The 20100-nt window shown below is 36.9% G+C and overlaps 1 protein-coding gene across 1 annotated transcript in view; it reads right to left on the reverse strand.

The window, feature by feature from the left end:
• The window catches only part of tspan7 (tetraspanin 7), a 49816-nt gene that overhangs the window by 8278 nt on the left and 21438 nt on the right, over positions 1–20100 (reverse strand). Inside the window, 5 exon segments of the mRNA NM_204019.1 lie at positions 27–110; positions 1395–1550; positions 2188–2283; positions 5563–5637; positions 6262–6450. Coding sequence (NP_989350.1) covers positions 27–110; positions 1395–1550; positions 2188–2283; positions 5563–5637; positions 6262–6450 — 600 coding nt within the window.

Raw genomic sequence — 20100 nt, forward strand, 5'->3', positions numbered from 1 at the left:
CAGCAAACCTGAATCACCATACATACCTGTGAGAATGCTATTCCAAAAGCCACACCAGCTATAATGCCCATGTTAGTCTCCATAAAGCTTGTCACTAATTCATAGCATCCCTATAGGAAGAAAAAAACATTACAACAAACATCTGGTAGCTGAGAATATGTCTCAAAGCTGATTTAAGCAGCGTATCTAAAATTTTTCAGGATTGTGAGCAGTGAGTATCTTTATACAGTATACTGTATTCAAACTATAACAGAAAACCTTTAAAATTAGAATTGCTTAATTTATAATGTGTTGGGGCAAGGTGCATTTTTTAAAGTCTTAGGGATCAGCAGGTTTTGATTTAGTGTGATTGCATGCTTAAGATGCATTAAATACAGTAGTTTGCCCACTTTGCTTTGTCCTTGTACAGAAAAGGATACAAAACATTTCTGAAAAGGTTTATGATATGAAGGAGTAAACCTATGATATTTTGGGCCTAGAAGAATAGGTTTAAAGAAGCAGAACCTCCAAGTAAGCAGTTGAAAAGGTAGTTCACCTTTAAGTTAACTTTTAGGATTATACAGAATGTCCTATTCTTAGCACCCTTTCAATTGGGCTTCATTTTTTAAAAATATGTTTTGATTATTTGCCTCTTTCTAGCTTTCAAAGGGGTATCACAGACTCCTGCAGCCAAAAAATTTTTTTTATGTGAGGCAACAATTTATTTTTAAATTTTATTACTTCTCTTTCTATTCAGCTTCCAGTCTCTCATTTAAAGCCACTGCTTGGTTGCTAGGGTACATTGGACACTAGCAACCAGATAGCTGCTGAAATTTCAACCTAGATTGCTTCTGAACAAAAATAAAAACTAAGGGGAGTATTTATTAACATTTGAGATAAACAGCCAGCTAGAAAACAAAAGCAAAGATCTGATTGTTTGTTATGGGCAACACCACAGGTAAAGTTTGTCTCTAATGTTAATAAATACTTCCCTAAATAATTAAAAAACCAGTACAAATAAAAATATGAAGCCCAAATTGACACTGTTTGCAACATTGTAAAAGTTAGTTTTACCAGTTGTACCCCAGAATGGGTAAAACATTGTGGCAAGCAGAATGGACAAAACCACAGTTTGTAAACTCACTAAGATGTGAAATGTATCTCTAACAGCTATGGCACACTGGGAATTTAAACTAAAACAGCTTATGTTCACACTAAGATAAAAAGTACTGCTAACTGCACCTGCAACTTTCAGAACACTGCACTCACTCAGACAAACAAGTGTTAACAAACTAGTTAATCACAAAATAAAACTCTTGCTGCTAATTTTAATCTTTAATTTGTCAGTGATACTTCCATAAACCCCTAATGGCAAAGGCCACTTTTGGCTAACCACCTGTTGCTGAGATACATACCCTCTGGTTCACTTTAGTGAAATTGATAGTCATGTTGCGCAGATCTTGTGGATTGCAATCACTAGTATTGGCACAGCAGCTGGATGGGAAACCATGGTCATGCCAGTACAGGCTGGTGGTCCAGTTTGTATAATACTGCACCCCGCAGCACCTCAACTAAGAGCAAAGAGAGAATTAAAAATACAAAAAAAAAAATAAAAGCATAAATAGCATTAAAAGACAGGTAAGACCACCTATTAAAATTCTGTAGGTGGCCCCAGCTGACAGCACTCTTCTGCCAGTAATCACATGACTGTACAAGTCATTATATGCCTTTGCTGCTCTGGTCAGCTCGCTATTGCTGAGGCTGAGTGGCCTTATGGGATCGAGGAAGCAGAAATTTGTTCCTGTTGGGTTTAATCAGTGGCACGGGGGATTGCATTGGGAGTCTGTTAATTATGCCTGATGCACGTAGGTTAAAGGGTTAACTACCTGGTGGACAAGTTGTATTTATATCAGCTAAGGCTGATACCTGCACTCTTAATTATCAAGGGTATACGTCACCACTGATATGCCCCAGGATGCCACAATGTAACGCTCATGGGCTATATGGCAGGGAAAGTGTTCATGCTATTAGATCATAAGCTATACCAATCACAGCCATCTTAACCACCTGTATGGACTTGTTTTTGCATGTATTTTCATTTGCATGTATCCGTTAAGCTACTAGAACAAAGGGAGATGTTTTAGATTACATTTGCGAGGAATAGAATATAAAGTGAGAAACACCCTTAAGGCATCTGAGATTACTTACACTGCGCTGCACATCATCAACAGCTTGACTCCTTTCATCATTGCCATTGTAGTTCTGTATGGCTTCAGTATATGTCCGCAGGAAAGTGTCCTTGATCTGGACAATAACATGCAAATAGGCTGTGATTAGCTTGTGCTGCCATTCTTAAGCACCAAAGGATTAACAGAACAAAATGCTGAGCTTGTCAATGGGACTACAGATAAAAAATATACACATAGTATCTTATAATTTACATCTTTCCAGGTTACTATGGTAATCCTCAACCCATAGATTAGGGAAAACGGCTGACCAACACAGCAACCTTTAGGGCAAATAAGGCTTCAAGTCCCATTAACACAACACTTGGTACCACACAGGTATATTATTTTGGCTTTCAAAGTTTCTAAAAATCAATTTGCAATATTTTTATCTCTGCCAATTAAAGCAGACTCTGAAAGTTCAGCCCAAAATTACAATTGGAATGAAACCCTCACTGAATTCCCTTTCAGTGCTAAAACATAAAGGTGTACAAGCCTGTTAATAATGGCCTTTTTATCGTAACTACAAAACAAGATTCACCTGTATTTTCAATCTGCTGTATATGTAGTACAGTTAGAATCATTATAATAAACTAATATATACTGTAAATAAAAGGTTTAAGACCCTGCTTAATTTTTAAAGAGTTGATAGAGAATTTACTATTAAACGAATGTACTAATACTTTACACAAATTTGAGGTCATGTTAATTATATTACAATCATTTATAAGAAAGGATAAAAAGAGTAGTGAATGATACCTAAGGGAGAGCTTAAGTCTTGCACGGTGCCAAATGTTTCATAGTATAAAACCATTCATCCACTAGGTGGAGTAGTGTGCAAGAAGAGGAAGAAAAGCAAATATTCTTGCCGAGCGTATACATGTATGTATTGGGAGGCTCTGAGAAAATGCTGTGGGTAGAAAATTAACCCCCGCCCCCCCCCCATATTAATAATAACTGTGGCCCAATTTAGTTGCCACAATACTTGAGCAGGAATTCACAAGTCATTTTGGTACACTCTCTTGAATATCTGGAATAGATTACTTTGTAATCTCTAATATGCTCTTCTGTAAAAGACAAAGCTAAATGCCAACATATCACAGGAAACATCTGAAATTCAACATTAACCCAATTTGTCCCTTTTTTTTTAGATACAGGGAAGCAAAATATAAACTACTAAACAAAGTGGGACAGGTCTTTATAGAAATGCAAATGAATATGACACTGGCTAAAGCTGGCTATACCTGGGCAGATTTTTTTGCCACCCTATGAATGATCTTATTGGCTAACAGATTGTTTTATAGAACGATTCATCCATCAATGGCTAACAATATGTGAGGAGACTTTTGTAGTATCTTGTTGTGTTGGCTGCAAGATCATACATACATTAACCCACTGCTATCTGTTCCTTTGTTCAAAATAAAGACATGCGCAGTGAACATGTGCATTTTAATTATGGAGGCCCCCAACAAAGTTTCTGGGTCTTCCCATAATCTGTCTAGTATAATATAGCTTCAGGTCAAGCATGGTGTAGTCACATATTTATTCTTTGTTTTACTTACTATCTGCTGTATTTTCAAATGTTATCACCAACACCAAAGTTTAAAAGCATCAACACGTTTCCTAACAATCTTCATTGTCTACCTTTCACACCCATAAATCTTCACAGAAAATACCATATCCCAGTCCTAATCTTTGATTCTGTGGATACCTCAGTATATTTATAGACCTCATCCTATTTCTACCAACTGGCATTCTGTCATATTATTTGACTGTCAAATCCTTTGATAATAACTGATGAAAGATGGCAAACGCTACAATTGCCTGACTACTCTTTAAACTTTTCTTATAAGGGTCTTCAAGTGTGATATTAGCATACAAAGTATTGTTAATATTCCTTCCACAGATCTTGAATCCTTGATCATCTTCCAGCAATCACGCATGTCTCATTATATGTTCAGCGTACTTCTTCTCCGTCAACTCTTAAATTGTCTGTCTTTTCCTTTATACTTTCCTTTAAAAGGGCCTTCAAGGGAATCATTAGCATATAGAAGGTTGTTGATGCTCTTTCCACAAATCTTAAATCCTCTATGATCTTTCCTCCAACCTTGCTTCTCTTCATATAGACTGAAGAAGTATGGCGATATTTTATAGCCTTATCTAGCGGTTTTACAAATCTGTTTTTTTAATTTTCTGTAATGACTGTGGGTTCTTGTGTAGAGGTTTCTCAAGAGACAAAGACATGGCAAGCACACTAATTTTTTCAAATAATATTGCATACATTTATATTGTGAACACATTATTTGATTATCCTGCATACATCAGCAATATCTCTTCTTCCTTATTTCAAAATTCTCATTCCGTGTTAAGACTGTAATCTGCTTGGAATGATCTTTAGCATATAATATAAATGGTGCTTAGTGATGTGATTTGTGTCACATGACCCACTAAAACTTGCTTTATTAGAAATAATGTACCCCCCGTGTTGGAAAATATAAGGATATTAGAAGTCACCTTAGTGTTCCATGACCTGTACAAAAGCACTTGTGGAACTCTTTGATGACTTATTTCAATTTATTTTACAATAGGGGGCATATTATTCACTATACATTACATTAATATGAGGGAAACTTAACAGCAGTCTGAGCATTTATATCTCATATCTTAATTACTTTAATATTTAAAAAACAATCTTGTTTTTTTACCCTTTTCTTTTTCATTTTATGTTCGCTTGCCTGACTTTTGCATGCTTGACTGGCCTGTTTCTACTTCAAGTGTTTCAGATGACCCAGCTAACTTGATTCTTTTTTTTCTCCAGTTGTACAGACAACCTTTGTATAAAACCAGAGAGGTTATGCTTTGTTTTTATTTGTTCCTATGGGTTGGTGATTTCCTTTCCTTAAAGGGTTCTTCAACACTGCCAAAACTTGTAGCTTTTACTACATACAATTCCAAATATCTGTCCATTTTTCAACCATGCTCTTATGTTATGTGGACTTACTATTAACTGGCCTCTTAAACCACTCTCCCCTGTAACAGAACTTGCTCCTCCCCTGTTCATATTATAATAATGTACCCAGTGAAGCAAAGAATAACTTATACTTAAGGATAACAAAATACTACTCCACTTCATTCCACTTTACCTCACTACATCTTTATCTTTACTTATATTCTTATTGTACCCATGCTGTTAGGTGCCTGTGTACAGGGTTTGCTTGTGGTGCATAGTCCAAGTATGGATGAGCCCACTGTGTGCTGCATTTTAACAGGCACAAAAACTCATAAAACCATTTAAAATGGAAGATTTAAGGAATAAGGTTTTGTCACTTGCAATAACAAGCATCTCTTTTTCACTTACCTCATGGCGAAACACAAATCCAGATATGCCAGCAATCAATTCAGCCAAGAACACCAGGGATAAAAACATAGCATACTGCAAAGCAAAATTTTACATTAAAAATGTATTATACATTCAATGTGTAAATACAGTGCACAAGTTAAAATAAAACCATTTGATAAAATGTTGAATAAAAATACCACCCCCACATAAATATGGGCAGATGGGACAATTTTGAGTGTTTTGAAAAGGTAGCACCATGCTTAACAGCCATTCCCTTTCAGTTTGAATAGAAAACAACCCCCACATACACACAGCTACAAAATGCCTGGACAAAAAAATGCTCAAAATCTCCCTTTTGCTTTAAGCATTTCTATCTCTCTGCATATTGCATAACAACAGGGATGATTGTGAAAAAATTGGCTTTTCAATTCAATTCTTTCATTTTGACCCAACATGTACTGACCCCTATACGAGTTAAAAGATATAATTATTATTATTATTATTAACATTTATTTATAAAGCGCCAACATATTCCGCAGCGCTGTACAATAAGTGGGTTCCGTATATTGGACATACAGAATAACATATAAAGCAATCAATAACTGATACAAGAGGTGAAGAGAGCTTAAATCTTTCTATTAGTAATTCATTTTACTGGTGCTTTAAGTAGTGCAGGTTACCATACAGTTTTTTATTTCAAGGAATACATTATTGTACCAGTTTTAGCATCCATGGGCTCCCACGACAGGTAGCAAAGCACCCGAAAAGGCCAAAGACAATGATTGTTGTTCCAGTTCCAATAAGGACATAGGGGGCATTTGTAGAGTTTTCAGCAATGAGAGAGATGTAGGTGCCTAAAGTGAGCTTTCCCCAAACACCTACTGCTAGAAGGATAACTCCTGTGATCTGCAAGAAAGAGCATTATAAAATTAATTAGAAAGTAATCAGGTACAGTTATACATAATACAGCACTCTTTAGGAGTACTTTTGAAATAATTAAAACAAGCATGCATGCTGGCTTTGTTTTCATGGGTGAGTGGTGCAACAAATTATTATTATTTTCTACACATAGAGCAAAACAAACCACTTTGTAACATGAAATCTCTATATTTTTATACTGTTCCACTCAGAAGTGTTTTGTAGTTTGTCTCTGTACAAAGCCTACGATGACTGCTGTGCCAAAACTCAAGATGTCTAGACTTTAAGTACAGAACTACTTGCTTGTTCCAAACCACAGAGATTCTTCCAGATGTTTCATAGACAATTCTCAGTGTTTTTTGCAGAGGCAAAAAAATACAAAAACAATTTCTTACTCGAGCATATTGTTACATATTTAATCAAAGCCAAAAAATGAAAGCGACTTTAACAATAATGTTAAATATAATGTACAGTTACCTTTCATTGATACACACTGTGTGTTTCTTTAAGGGTGACTGCAGACGAGGAGATTAGTTGCCCATGATAAATCTTTGCTTCAGCAGGCAACTGATCTCCTCCAAATGCTTTCCAAAAAAAAGCTCTCCAAAAATAAATATATTTGTGTTGATAAGCCATCATCTGACACCAAGATTATTCTAAGAGTTAAGGTGGCCATACACTGCCAGATCTGGCCTGTTCTTGCCACCCATGCACAGGACCAAATCAGGATGAAGTGATTGTTGGTCCTAGCAATGCGGCCTATGGAGGCCCATCAAATTAAGACCGGATCAGCACACCAATGTGCTCCCCATATGATTGGATTTTCAAACCTGTCCTGATCAGGATATTGGTCAGGCAGGACAGTCCCCATACACAGCCAATACATCTGGAAGGACCAAGTGGGCAGCTTTTGTTGGCCTTTGTATGCCCACCTTAAGTTTCTAAAAAAAAATCTTTGCAAGATTTGCAAGACTTTGTTTTTGTAAAAACATTTTGCAAATACAGTGTATACATAATATTAGCTGCAATCAATGGATGAACATTCACTGCTTTTATCTGAACAGAAAGTGCTAATGTAGGGAATGTTGTATTGTCTCCCAGGGGTGAAAAACTTAGCAAAGCTTGGTAAAACCTTTTACTGGGTATGAATAATTTACAAATGAAATATAAAGCTTTAAATGAAGCTGAGGAGATGTTCTAATCCCCTGAAACCTAAACCACAGCCTCCATCACTTGTAAATGACACCCATCTGCACTAGTCTCAACTAGCCAGCTGAGAAAAGCTGCATAGGTCCAGAGATTAAGATCCCTGTCCTAAACAGTGAAACGTGGGAGGAAAATCAGATTGTAAACTAACCTGGGACAGGAAATAATGTATAAGATTAGACAGTATCTGTAGGGCATGGTTCTAGGTCAGTGCTATTTTAATGAAGGATAATATTTTAATGAAGGATAATATATTAATGAAAGATAATATTCTAATGCGAAACAAAAAGCAAATATTTGAATTCCAGAACTAGGGCAAAATAACTTCAAAGCTGAGGGGTAACAGGTGCTCAGCTAGCACTAGAGCGCAGAAAAAGCCCCATTGGGGTATTAATCCTGCATAAACATAATCTGCACACCCAATTATAAATACGAAAAAAAGTCTTTATTGAAGCACGATTAAAAAATACATACCGAAATCTGTAGGGCTGGTATGTATTTATTAATCATGTTTTAATAAAGACATTTTTATATTTTTAATTGAGAGTGCAGAATAAATTTATTTCTGAATTAGGGGTCAAATTAGGACTATGAAATTGTCTAATATGAAAAAAGTCCCACTCACATTCAGCACAGAGTAATCCACTGATTCACATCGATTTAAAGGATAAGGAAATCTGAATGAACTGGTTGCCAGTGTGTTAGGCACCCTTCTGTGAATTCAATCAGTAAGCTTATTCCCCAGATGGCCACTTCTCTGCAGAAAAAATGCATTGAATTTCTAAAGCAGCATCGCAAGGCCATCTCTCCTGTACTTGCCAGCCGTTCCTCTCACAGACTTGTGCAGTATATTAAATCCTAAGGGATGCCTGGAACTAAAGATAACATAGCAGCACTGTGATGCTTTAGAAATTTCCAGAGCGGTGACTTTTTTCCCCCCACAGAGGGGCACTGATGCAGGAAATATACTTACCAATTCAATTCACTAGGCGCTGTCTAACATATTGGTAAATTCGGCTTTCCTTTAAATGCTACCTGAACTTTACAGGCATGGGATCTCTTATCCGGAAACCAGTTATCCAGAAAGTTCCGAATTACGGAAAGTCCATCGCCCATAGACTTTATTCTAAGCAAATAATTCTAATTTTTATAAATTCTTTTCTTTTTCCCTGTAATAATAAAACAGTACCTTGTACTTGATCCCAACTAACATATAATTAATCCTTATTGGAGGCAAAAGAAGCCTACTGGGTTTATTCAATATTTAAATGATGTTTAGCAGATTTAAGTTATGGAGATCCAAATTACGGGTCCCTTATCTGGAAAACCCCAGGTCCCGAGCATTCCGGATAACAGGTCCCATACTTATATTAATATTAAGGTCAATGCATTTTCCATAAGTTTTGCTATACAGGGTCACTAATAATGAAAGTCTGATATTAATTTTGCCATTATGAGCTTTTAATAACCTAACCAAGGACAAAGAACATTTCACAGAAAACAAATGGCAGTGTCCTCCTTGGGAAGAGGTGCTCCCTGCGGGCAGCAAAGAACCCCTGGAAATATCTATTCAATGTGAACTGCGGGAATTGCTGCTGCTAAAATACTTGAACTTTCCAATCTCATAAGAAAATTCAACTGCATTTTCATGTGATTAAGGAATTTAGGTGTTTCAACTGTGGTGATTTTTGTAGTTTGCAATGAAATGATATTTTCATACACTTTTCAAACTTGTGTTCAGTGAATGCTGCTCCCACCATTAAAGCTTATATGGCATCAGGGAGAAGAAAAACACACTTGTGGAGAATACTTAAAGGGGTTGTTCACCTTTCAGTTAACTTTTAGTATGATGTAGAGACTAATATTATGAGACAGTTTGCAATTGGTCTTCATTTTTCATTATTTCTAGTTTTTTTTTAATTATTTCAGTGTGTTCAGCAGCTTTCCAGTTTGGAGTTTCAGCAGCTATCTGGTTGCTATGGTCCAAATTACCTTAGCAACCAGGGAGTGGTTTGCATGAGAGACAGGAATATGAATAGGAGAGGGACCGAATAGAAACATAAGTTATCAAAAGTAACAAAAAAAAAATAAAACTGTAGCCTGAAGAGCAATAGTTTTCTGGCTGCCGGGGTCAGTGACCCCCATTTGAAAGCTGCAAGGAATTAGATGAAGATGGCAACTAATTTAAAAACTATAAAAAATAAATAATGAAGACCAATTGAAAAGTTGCTTAGAATTGGCTATTCTGTAACATACTAAAAGTTAGCTTAAAGGTGAACTACCCCTTAAATTAATGTACAACTTTCATTTGATTCTGCTTGAAATCTTATCTCATAGATTTATTAATATGTAAGGCTTTAATATAATGCTTTATGTGCGATGTAGTGCATAATAACTGAAGCTGAAAACAGACATGCCCATCAAGTTCAAAGTTTTTGTCTAACAGAAACCTGTCCAACTGCTAGCTGACCCAGAGGAAGACAAAAACCCACATCTAAAGCCTCAGACAGGGAAATATCTGTGGTTATCATAAGAAAAATTGGTCTACATTGTAAATTGACTTAAATTTGAGATTTGTACTTTAACATGCCTGAGTTTGCTGAATGTATTTTATCCTAACTTTAAACACATGGTTGCAGACTGCTAGAAAAGCTAAAAGGCTTCTTAGTAGATAATTCTGCAATTGGGATTATTATATAGGATGTATTCAACATGATGTCCCCCAGTATAATAAATACACTTGGAGATCACTTAGATCACTTAAGTCCTGCCAACAGTGATTACCTTCTGGTTGCTAGCGACAGGTCTACTAATGATTGGGTATCTCCATAGACACAAGAACAGGTGAATTTTGTCAATTATTCTCTCCTGACTTTGGTGCTCAAGTCATTGCAAACAGTGGCAATATGCATTGAGTAACTGTTCCGTCAAGGTGAGCTGATGCACATTGCTGTTGAAAATCCTTCTCCGTGTGAAATTAGCTTAAAAATGTATTTCTGGGTCAACTGTCCCCTTCACGTCCCTATCCACTATTATAATCTATGATGTATGTGTCATTACAATCCCATGCAGTATAAATCCTAACTGACAAACAGTCTGTTTACACAGCAGTATTTACCATGTAAGCAAGCCTACAAAAATAGGGATTAACCTGATCCTCTAATCCCCACCCTCCTCATTTTCTGCTATTACGAATGTAAACACTCTAATACACTAAATCTGCCACAGTCAGACCTATTTACTGTGAAATTATTTTTTAAGAAATAGTGTGGAATGACATTGTAAATATAATTTACAGGCACCTTAGGAAAGCATCAGGAATCTTGTGAGTTCTTAACTCAAGGTGGCCATGCAGGGGCCGATTTTAGCTGCCGATATCAGAATTAGCCTGAATTAGCCCAATATAGGGCACCCATAGGTGGGCATATCGGGAAAAGATCCGCTCATTTGGCGACCTTACCACGTATGGCCAGCTTCAGCTGATTCTGCCAGCAGTGAAGTTTTCCCCTCCAGGTACATGCCTAACTGTGCACACTGAAAAAGAATAAGCCAAGCAGTGTTTTACTACTATTTTGTTTGCTAGTATTTGCCAGTTATGAGAGATGGTAAAATAAAAGACTTTGCTTTCATGAATACTGGAGTGCTGGTCCACTTATCGGATATATAGATATATCAAAATTTTCATCATAAATAATCCCTACTTAGTAGTAGGGCCTACCTTAGTTTAAGCCTACCATAGCGGACACTTGCCTTTATCTGTACTTATAGGTGGTCAATATTGTGCCAATTGGATTGCTTATAATTTTGAGTGTCCCAATCATGTGCTACCCCTAACTAGCAGTTGCAGCTTGACCTGAATGTGTGCAATTCCATAAACAATGCACATCTTTGCACCTCCTGAATCTGGCATAAACATTTGTGCCAGTTTGCAGTGGGCACAATATGAACTTGCTTATGTCAGATGAAGGCTTAATAAAATAAGAAATTCAATTTCTGGTCCAGCATACAACTCATTAGGCTGATGAGTAGCTAACTATATTCCTAATTAAAACTACAGGAAGTGTAACATTCTTGCATTTCTTAAGCATTTCAGGATATTTCTGTTAATCAGATTCTAAATAAATACAGCAAACACTGAATATACAACATTGCATTTTACATCAAGCACAGCATGCATTTCCTTGTAACAGGAATTCTCTCTCAAATGTCAAGGGCACACACAAGTGAAAAAACAACTCCCCCCTGCAGGTGCTTATTGCTCAGGAACACTTGTTTACTATAACCAATTATACTATTTATCCGATGATTTAGCTTTCTAAATAGGCAAAAGCCAATATTAATGCATGAGACAAACATACAAAACTGCGACATCTGGAAACAAGTTCAGAATTATCTTTTTTTTTTTTTTTTAATCTTTATAGTAGCATTTATAGTAAAATGGGCTTTGGCCCCCACTTCCTGGCCTGCACCCAGCTACATTACTCTAAACCCTCAGTCTCAACAGTGATTAATGGGTTATCCTCCACACACTTACACAGAACGAGGCAGGGGGCCCCCATCCCTGTTCACAATTAGGATTGAACCACTGGCAGCTATTATTTAATGGGACTCAGAGATCATTATGCTTTATGCTGATGACTCTTTGGTATACCTAGCAGACTGTAATGTGTCTTTTGCCTACACAATGAAGGGTTTTAGGGACTACTAAGGGTAAATCTCTCCAAATCCACCCTGTTCCTGGAAGACAAACAAGCAGACAACTTAATCCCTAAGGACCATGCACTGGTGGTAGCCTCAAAATTCAAGTACTTGGGGTATTCACTACTGGGTAATGAATATCCTGCCACTACTGAATATCAGACAGTGGGCAAGCCTACATCTTAGCCCACAGGGGTGCATTAGCCTAATTAAAATGACAATATTGCCCAAGATTTTATATATGCTCACACACTCACCAATAACAATCCCCAATGCCTTCTTCCAAAAACTGGACAAAATGATGGGCTCATTTATTTGATGAATGGGCAGGAGCAGACTAAATAGACTAGACATCTAAAAAAGGCAGTGGACAGTGGGAGAGAAGCACTACAGCCCATTTAACACAATAACCCAGGGGTACCACTGCTACAGGCAATGCTAAAAATCCCAATGGGTAGGGCCAAACAACCTGCATGTGTTTGAAAGCAATATGTGCCCATCAGTCTAAACACCCAGACACACCAATATGGGACAACCTAGAACTAGAATTCATCCACTTAAAGACTGGCCATGCATGGAGTAACAGAGGCGTAAAACTAGAACACCATTTAATACAGGACAACTCTGAAACTGGTATGGGATTCCAAGTAATCCCTGTCTCACGTACAGACAGGTGAAGAATGCTTATCTATCTACCACTTCAAGGTAGGAAAACCACTTGGAACTGCTGGTCAATCGGCACTTAATATCCAACTTGTACAGAGAATTGTATTAAGACTCTGCAGATATGGTAAATCCAATGCTAGCCTCTTTCCAAGCTGATATTCGCACCCATACTGATGATGGTCAGATGGTCAGATGTCCTAGGAGGAACCAGGTTTTGTTTCCCCCAATGCAGATCAAAAATTAATCCAGCGTTACATCATAAAGCAAACTATACGCCAATATGTTTGCATAGGATAAATCCCAAGCTACCTCCCCCCTGCCCCAGGTACCTTGATGCGGGAGTATCAGAGATTGCAAGGTTACTGGCGTGACGTATCTGCCACAATTACAGAGGTGACCGATGTATAATTCCACCCAACTCCAAAAAAGGCCATACTAGGCGCATGTTATGTCTCCCAGGAAAATAAACTACAGCCAACTGGTATATCTCAGAGTCTTTTCCAGGCCCAGAGATTCAGAACTTTGCTTTGGAAGGGTGTAGACCACCTGTGGCTAGAACAAATACAGAAATACTTCAACCGCATATACTGAGAGAGCTATCCCTGAGAAAAGGTCTGGGGCTCTTGGTTTCCCACCTAACTTGGTAATTATTGGATTCCCCCCCCCCCCCACTGCAACAAAACCCCCATTGAATAAAGGTGCTGCAAACATATGCCCGTGCTCAATTCGGTTTATGTTTTATTCCTTTTGTTTATAATGTTTTCTTTTTTCGTATATATGCAATAAAAGATGTACTATAGAAAACAGAATATTTTTCTACCATATATATCAGTTGTAATATATGCTCTAAATTTTCATAACATTGGTTGAGATCACTGATGTATATGCAACACATGCTGTTTGATCAATAAAGGTCATGATGCTAATAAAAAAATAAATAGTACCATTTATAGTAGCATTTTATAAAATGCCTTTCCATCTTATAAAGATGATTTTTTTTTATTTCATAAATGCAAGCATTCAAGTTTTGAGGTGTTAAATTACCTGCATTTCCTACATTTCTGTAGGATCTTTCTGTAATTTGGATCTCCTACCTTAAGTCTACTAAAAAATTAATAAAACATTAATTAAACCCAATAGGATTGTTTTGCCAATCCAATTAGGATTATTTATATCTTAGTTGGGATCAATTACAAGGCACTGTTATTACTACAGAGAAAAAAGAAAATCAGTTTTAAAATTCTGAATTATTTGATGAAAATGGAGTCTATGGGAGACGGGCTTTCTGTAATTCGGAGCTTTCTGGATAATGGGTTTCCAGATAAGGGATCCCATACCTGTACAATCATTTTCTCTATTATTCCTGGTATATTTAACCGCATGACTTGTGTCAAAAAACTATTGGAGCATTTGTGCTTTTAAACATTTGCCTTAGTTTTAGCATTTTATACAGGTTTGAATGTTTAACAGTCTGCTACTATTGATCTAATTGAAAAGTAATAATTAGATCTTGAGGAAAGGCTATTGTGAGCCTGAAACATCGCTGTTGTCCAAGATGTAAAAGCCCTGTCTACAATAAAGGTTTTTTAACTTAATTCTTTCTGGTGCTGTCTACCTGAAGACTATTGATTTTGTCTGGCCTAGTGTGGTTGCCAACTGATGTGTACCAATAGTCTTTATTTCCATTGGTGAGTGCTGACTTCTTATTGCTTCAACAATTGTCAAGAACAAATCAAATCTCCCAGAGCAGTGTCTTCAGCAATGCTTCATTATGTCGATGAAAATTAGGCAAAAATGTATTCCTGTTGGTTCCTACAGTCTGAACTTGTGCATTATTAAGATGCGGAATCTTTGTGTTCAAAAATATTTTGCACAATGATTTTGCTTTAGCCAGTTTAATGGTGACAGGGCTTTCCAAATGTATGCTGTTCCTAACCGATGTAATATAATAAACCACTGGAAATGAGAGACATACAGATCCAAATTATGCCCAAAGCAGGATTTCAGTAAGACCAACAAGACAAGGGTTTACTTGTATAACAGAAGAAAACATAGTTGCTAATATTAAACATGTTAGTTAATGCAACCTTAATACCAACACGCATCTGTTGAGAGTTTCAGAAACATCATCTGCCTTGCAGGCTACAGAGCCACAACACAGTGACTGGTTCGGTACAAATGACTTTGATCAGACACTTATGTATGTATGTAGTGATATCCCCTGATACAATATCATGGAAAAATTCTATTGCTGACAGAAATCACAATGATAACTAGACCCAAGTGACCTATTGCCTTAGCAGTCATCTTGATATAAAGGAGTAGCTGGTACTTCTCTCAATGTGATATAATTAATATTTAAGCTTGAAACATACTCAGGCAAGTGAAAATGTGCATAATATTATGTCATGAGCATAAACCATGCAAAAGGTTGATATTTTTGTGCCACACAACACAAAAGTATGTTCCTTATAAAAACTGTTACAAAGAAAAAGACCCCCGTAGCCCACAATGTGTATGAAATAACATACCAAATAAGGAAAGAAGGCAATACCTTTATACAGTTAATGCGAGAAAGATTAAACATGGCTGAACACTGTTTGGTTTGGTAAAAAGAGAGAAAAGGCTGCTCCATAGGATGTAAGATGACTAAAACTCACCAGTAGAAATGTTGGGTTTGGGTGCCAAGCACCAAACTTACAGCCAAAGGGAGTTGATTTCACCATGAACATGAAAACAGGCAGCCAGTATCTCCAATATTGACAGGTTCAATTAAAATAAAAAGTTAATATTTTTTTAAGAAATTACATGTCCACAAAAGCCTAACGTGTTTCATACCTCTTGGAACTTAAATCACAGACAATCTGAAGTCCTGTACTGAAGTTTTCCTCTTCTATATGTGACCCAATAGAAATCATCTGCCTTTAAAAGTGCTTTGGCTAATCAGACTTTGACGTTCTTTCTACCGTAGTACAACAATTAATGAAGAAAGTATATTGACATTGGCCACCCTAGAACCTCATGGCCTTGCGTTTGGAACTTGCCTTACTGTGTGGCAAATGTATAAAATCCCAGCGTTGGCAAACCAGAAAGCCTTGATACAATGCTTCCTCATAATTTAACATCAAAACTGAAAATAAATCAAACACCTTTGTGCTCCTAACAGAGCTCCTAACATTTTAACAACTGTTTTTATTCTGAATCAGTGGACACAGCAATGAACCTTATTTCACCTGCTTGTGTTCACTAACCTTGGAAAATCTCAGAAATGATTTCTGGTACCAGAAAACTAATAACATTAAATCTGTTATGGACGCCTTCAGCCTGCACAGTCGCAGGGTACAATACTGCAGTAAGATATCTTCCATTTTGGGACAAACACATCATTATTTTTAATGCAGACCTCAAAGATATATTGTTTATTAATAAATATCTAACCTTTTCTTTTTTTTTTTAATTACAGGTATCGGACCCCTTATCCGGAAACCCATTATCCAAAAAGTTCAGAATTATGGAAGGGCCATTTCCCATAGACTCCATTTTAATTAAATAATTCTCATTTTTAAGAATGGTTTTGTTTTTCTTTGTAATAATAAAACAGTAGCTTGTACGTGTTCCTAACTAACATATAATTAATCCTTTCTGGAGCCAAACCAATCCTGTTGGGTTTAATTACTGTTTAAATATTTTTATTTTTGATTATTAATATTTATTTATTTTTTATTTTTAATATTGCAATACCACTTGCCTTTGCTCCACCTCTCCTTTGTACTTTCTCCTTTGGTTGCTTTCTGTTCTTTTTCATTGCCCTTTGCTTAAGAGCTATTATCCAATTCTCATTTCCCCCTTTCCATGTCCCTTTTATTTTATCATTATTTACCACACCTTGTCAGAGTTGTCATTAAGCCATGTGTACACAAATTTTGAGACCAGCATGCCTAATTGTTTGTGGTTTCCTGCTTCTTTAGCTATGCCTGAGGCTATTTTTCTGGACTTGTTTCTATGGAATGTGTGATGTGTCCAGTTTGTTTTAGTGCGTTTGCTAGGAGGAGCTGTACGGTGTAAGATGTAAATTGTTCGATTTGCTTTTGACTACCAACAAATCTGCTCCCTCTGGGGGTCAACAAAACCTGTTGATGTTACTGATTATCCATTATGTTAAAAATAGAATCATACAGGGTATAAATGGGTTTCTATAGATGAAAGGTAACCTACCTACCCCTTCTAACACCTGTGCAAAGAATACAGTGTGAGACTGAAGAGCATTTCTCTTGAAAGAATTAAGATACTTTATCTTCTTTATTTTTAATTATAAGCCAGGGATCTACAGTTTGCCAAATATAAGAACTATTTCAATGCAATGACCACAGCCTACAACTGATTAAAATTATACACCAAATATTTTGAAAAGCTGTTGATAAACACAAATGGATAAAGATAGAAAGATCCTTATTGCACATCAAGCACTTTTTCGCTACTGGTAGAAAATCAATAAAAGGTATGGGGGGGGTTCTTGTTCCATGCAATATAACAGTGGTACCGCAATAGGGAAGTGATGAAGTGAAATGCCTATGATCAAAGAGAGAGCAAGGAGGAGGCTTTAAAAACACAATTACTTTGTGTCTTGGGCTTCTCCAGGGATTTCTTCCAAATCTGTGGTTCAATCTTCCATATCAGCACAGCAGTTTTAATTTATAATATACTGACAAACTGCTGGCAAACAGTGCAGCCAAGTGGGAACAAGAGTCATAAAAAGTCCTGGTTGTGAATACAAATCCAGCAGTAAGCGGCCATCTAAGCTATGCACAACAATCATTCACTTTGCCTACAAAATGTTATTCAAAGCACAGCTTTAAAACAGAACATCCATCCACAAGCAGCAAATATATCAGCAACAAAACAAGTGTCTGAATAAAATGATTAGACAAAATATTTTATTACGTTTTATTACAATGTCCTGCATCATCACAACCACTACAAATTGTAGTTCAACTATTTGAACCCAAACAAAGTCAAAGCGGGTCTGGTTAAATTGTTTAAACTGTCTATCAAATTTTTACATTTGATGCCCAGGCTGGAAAAATAAAATAAAAATGATGCAAATCATGCCACCCCATTTTTTTTTTTTTTACAACTCCTCCCTGTCAAGGTCAACTAATAGTAATGTCTGTGAGACGGCTGATATAGGTACATCACCATTGGGTGGCTATAACCACTTCCACAATACATTTCTAATATTTTAATTATTGTAATTATTTTTGCCTCTGCACAACGATCCTTAATACCACAGATTAGTGACAGGGTGTCCTAGATAGAGGCACAACAAAGGCTAACACAATAAATAAAAAAGCTGTATTACAGGTATGTATTGTCCATTGACAGGCCTAGCATCGGCCTGTGTAGAGCTACACAGAGTGGATATTGGCGTGAAAATGCATACGTTCATGTTTTTCGTGGCAATACATGGTGCACTCCATGTAGCACCTGAGAGATCTGCTTTCCTCCACGTCTATAAAAAGTGCCTGCTGAGGAAAGTGGTCCAGTGGAACCAACAGGGGGGGGTTTAAGACAAAGAGAAGTAGGAATGGGAAGCAAAGGGTTGCCAGGCTCTCTTTCTGGTGGCAGAATTGCATGAATTTCCCCTGTAGCTTTGCCATCTGGTGGTTTTTAAACAGACAAGTCTGTAAAAATTCTATGCTGTTATACTGCATATAGTTTAGTTGATATAAGCAGAATACATTATTTTTATTTTATGATGTATATTTTTTAGAGTCTTTAAGTTTTCAGGTTGCCCTAAAACACAAGATATTGAACCAACAAGCCAGTATTATACAAGATTCAATATATCTTATTTAAATGACTTGACACTCTTATTAATACAGAGCATGAATACTTTTGCAAATTGAAATGTAACATCATAAAGGCACCACCTGCAGAAAGGCACCCTGTCTTTGTGGATGAGATTTAGGTTGCATATTCTTGCTGTGCCTACCTACTTCCAATCTCCCATTTTAAGCACCAGTTTCTGTAAGCCAATTGCTGCATGTTAGTAACATAGAATTTACAAGAAGTTAACATTTTCAACATGTTAGATTATCCATATAACAAACCCAAGGTAATAGGTGAAACTTCCTGTGAGGGGGGTAGGGGGTCTGTGCTGATTGGCAAAGCCATGGAGCTAAACTATAACATTTAGAATCGTTGGGGGTTATGTAATAATAGGCACTAAGTTTGCCCAGGAGAGGTAACCCATAGCAACCAATCAGCAGAAGCCAGTTACTGGTCACCTGTTTAAAAGCAATCATTTTATTGGTTGCAATTGCTAACTGCTACTGGGCAAGCTTAGTGACTTTTATTACTAATCGACAACACTCGAGAATTCTTCAAATATTGGTTTCTTTTAATAGCAGATAGTAGCAGATAGGTTCAACACTTAACACAGTGTTAGGAAAACTACAATACATATTATAACACTTACTACAAAACAGCACTCCAATTAAAACAGGTCAACACTGCTTCACTTGAAATGGAATGATGAGAATGAAATGGCAGCCACGTGTCTATACTGAGAGTAGGTGGCAAAAGTCTCACTCTCACTACCCTGTGACCTTGTGCATAGTATCAGTGTTCTACCAGCATGGCCTGGTTCCCAATCAACAATACAATTATTGGTCTTTGCTTTGATTACACTCCAGTCCCTGCGAAGCCTATTTTACTGGTCTTTTCCTCATATTAGTGGCCCCCTCCTTCCTGTATTTGACCTCACCCCCTCCTGACATTGAACATGCATGACAAAATGCAGATAAATTAGCATTCCAAGTTCTGTTGACAAGATTCAGCAAATTATTGTGACAGACACATGCAGTCTGGCCATCTGTAGCTTCTATAAGTTTTCTAGCCTACAAAATGGGACTGCTTATGGGCACTTCTTATCCTGCACTACCTCAGGGCAATTGTATTTTTAATCTATAAAAAAAGATTACATTTAACAGAAAGAAGCCTTGAGGAGAAAGAATGCAAGGCTGCATTCTTTGAACCCATAAGGTTTTCCCAGTTACAGTTTATGCT

The sequence above is a fragment of the Xenopus tropicalis genome, chromosome 2, assembly GCF_000004195.4.
Source record: "Xenopus tropicalis strain Nigerian chromosome 2, UCB_Xtro_10.0, whole genome shotgun sequence".
NCBI lineage: Eukaryota > Metazoa > Chordata > Amphibia > Anura > Pipidae > Xenopus > Xenopus tropicalis.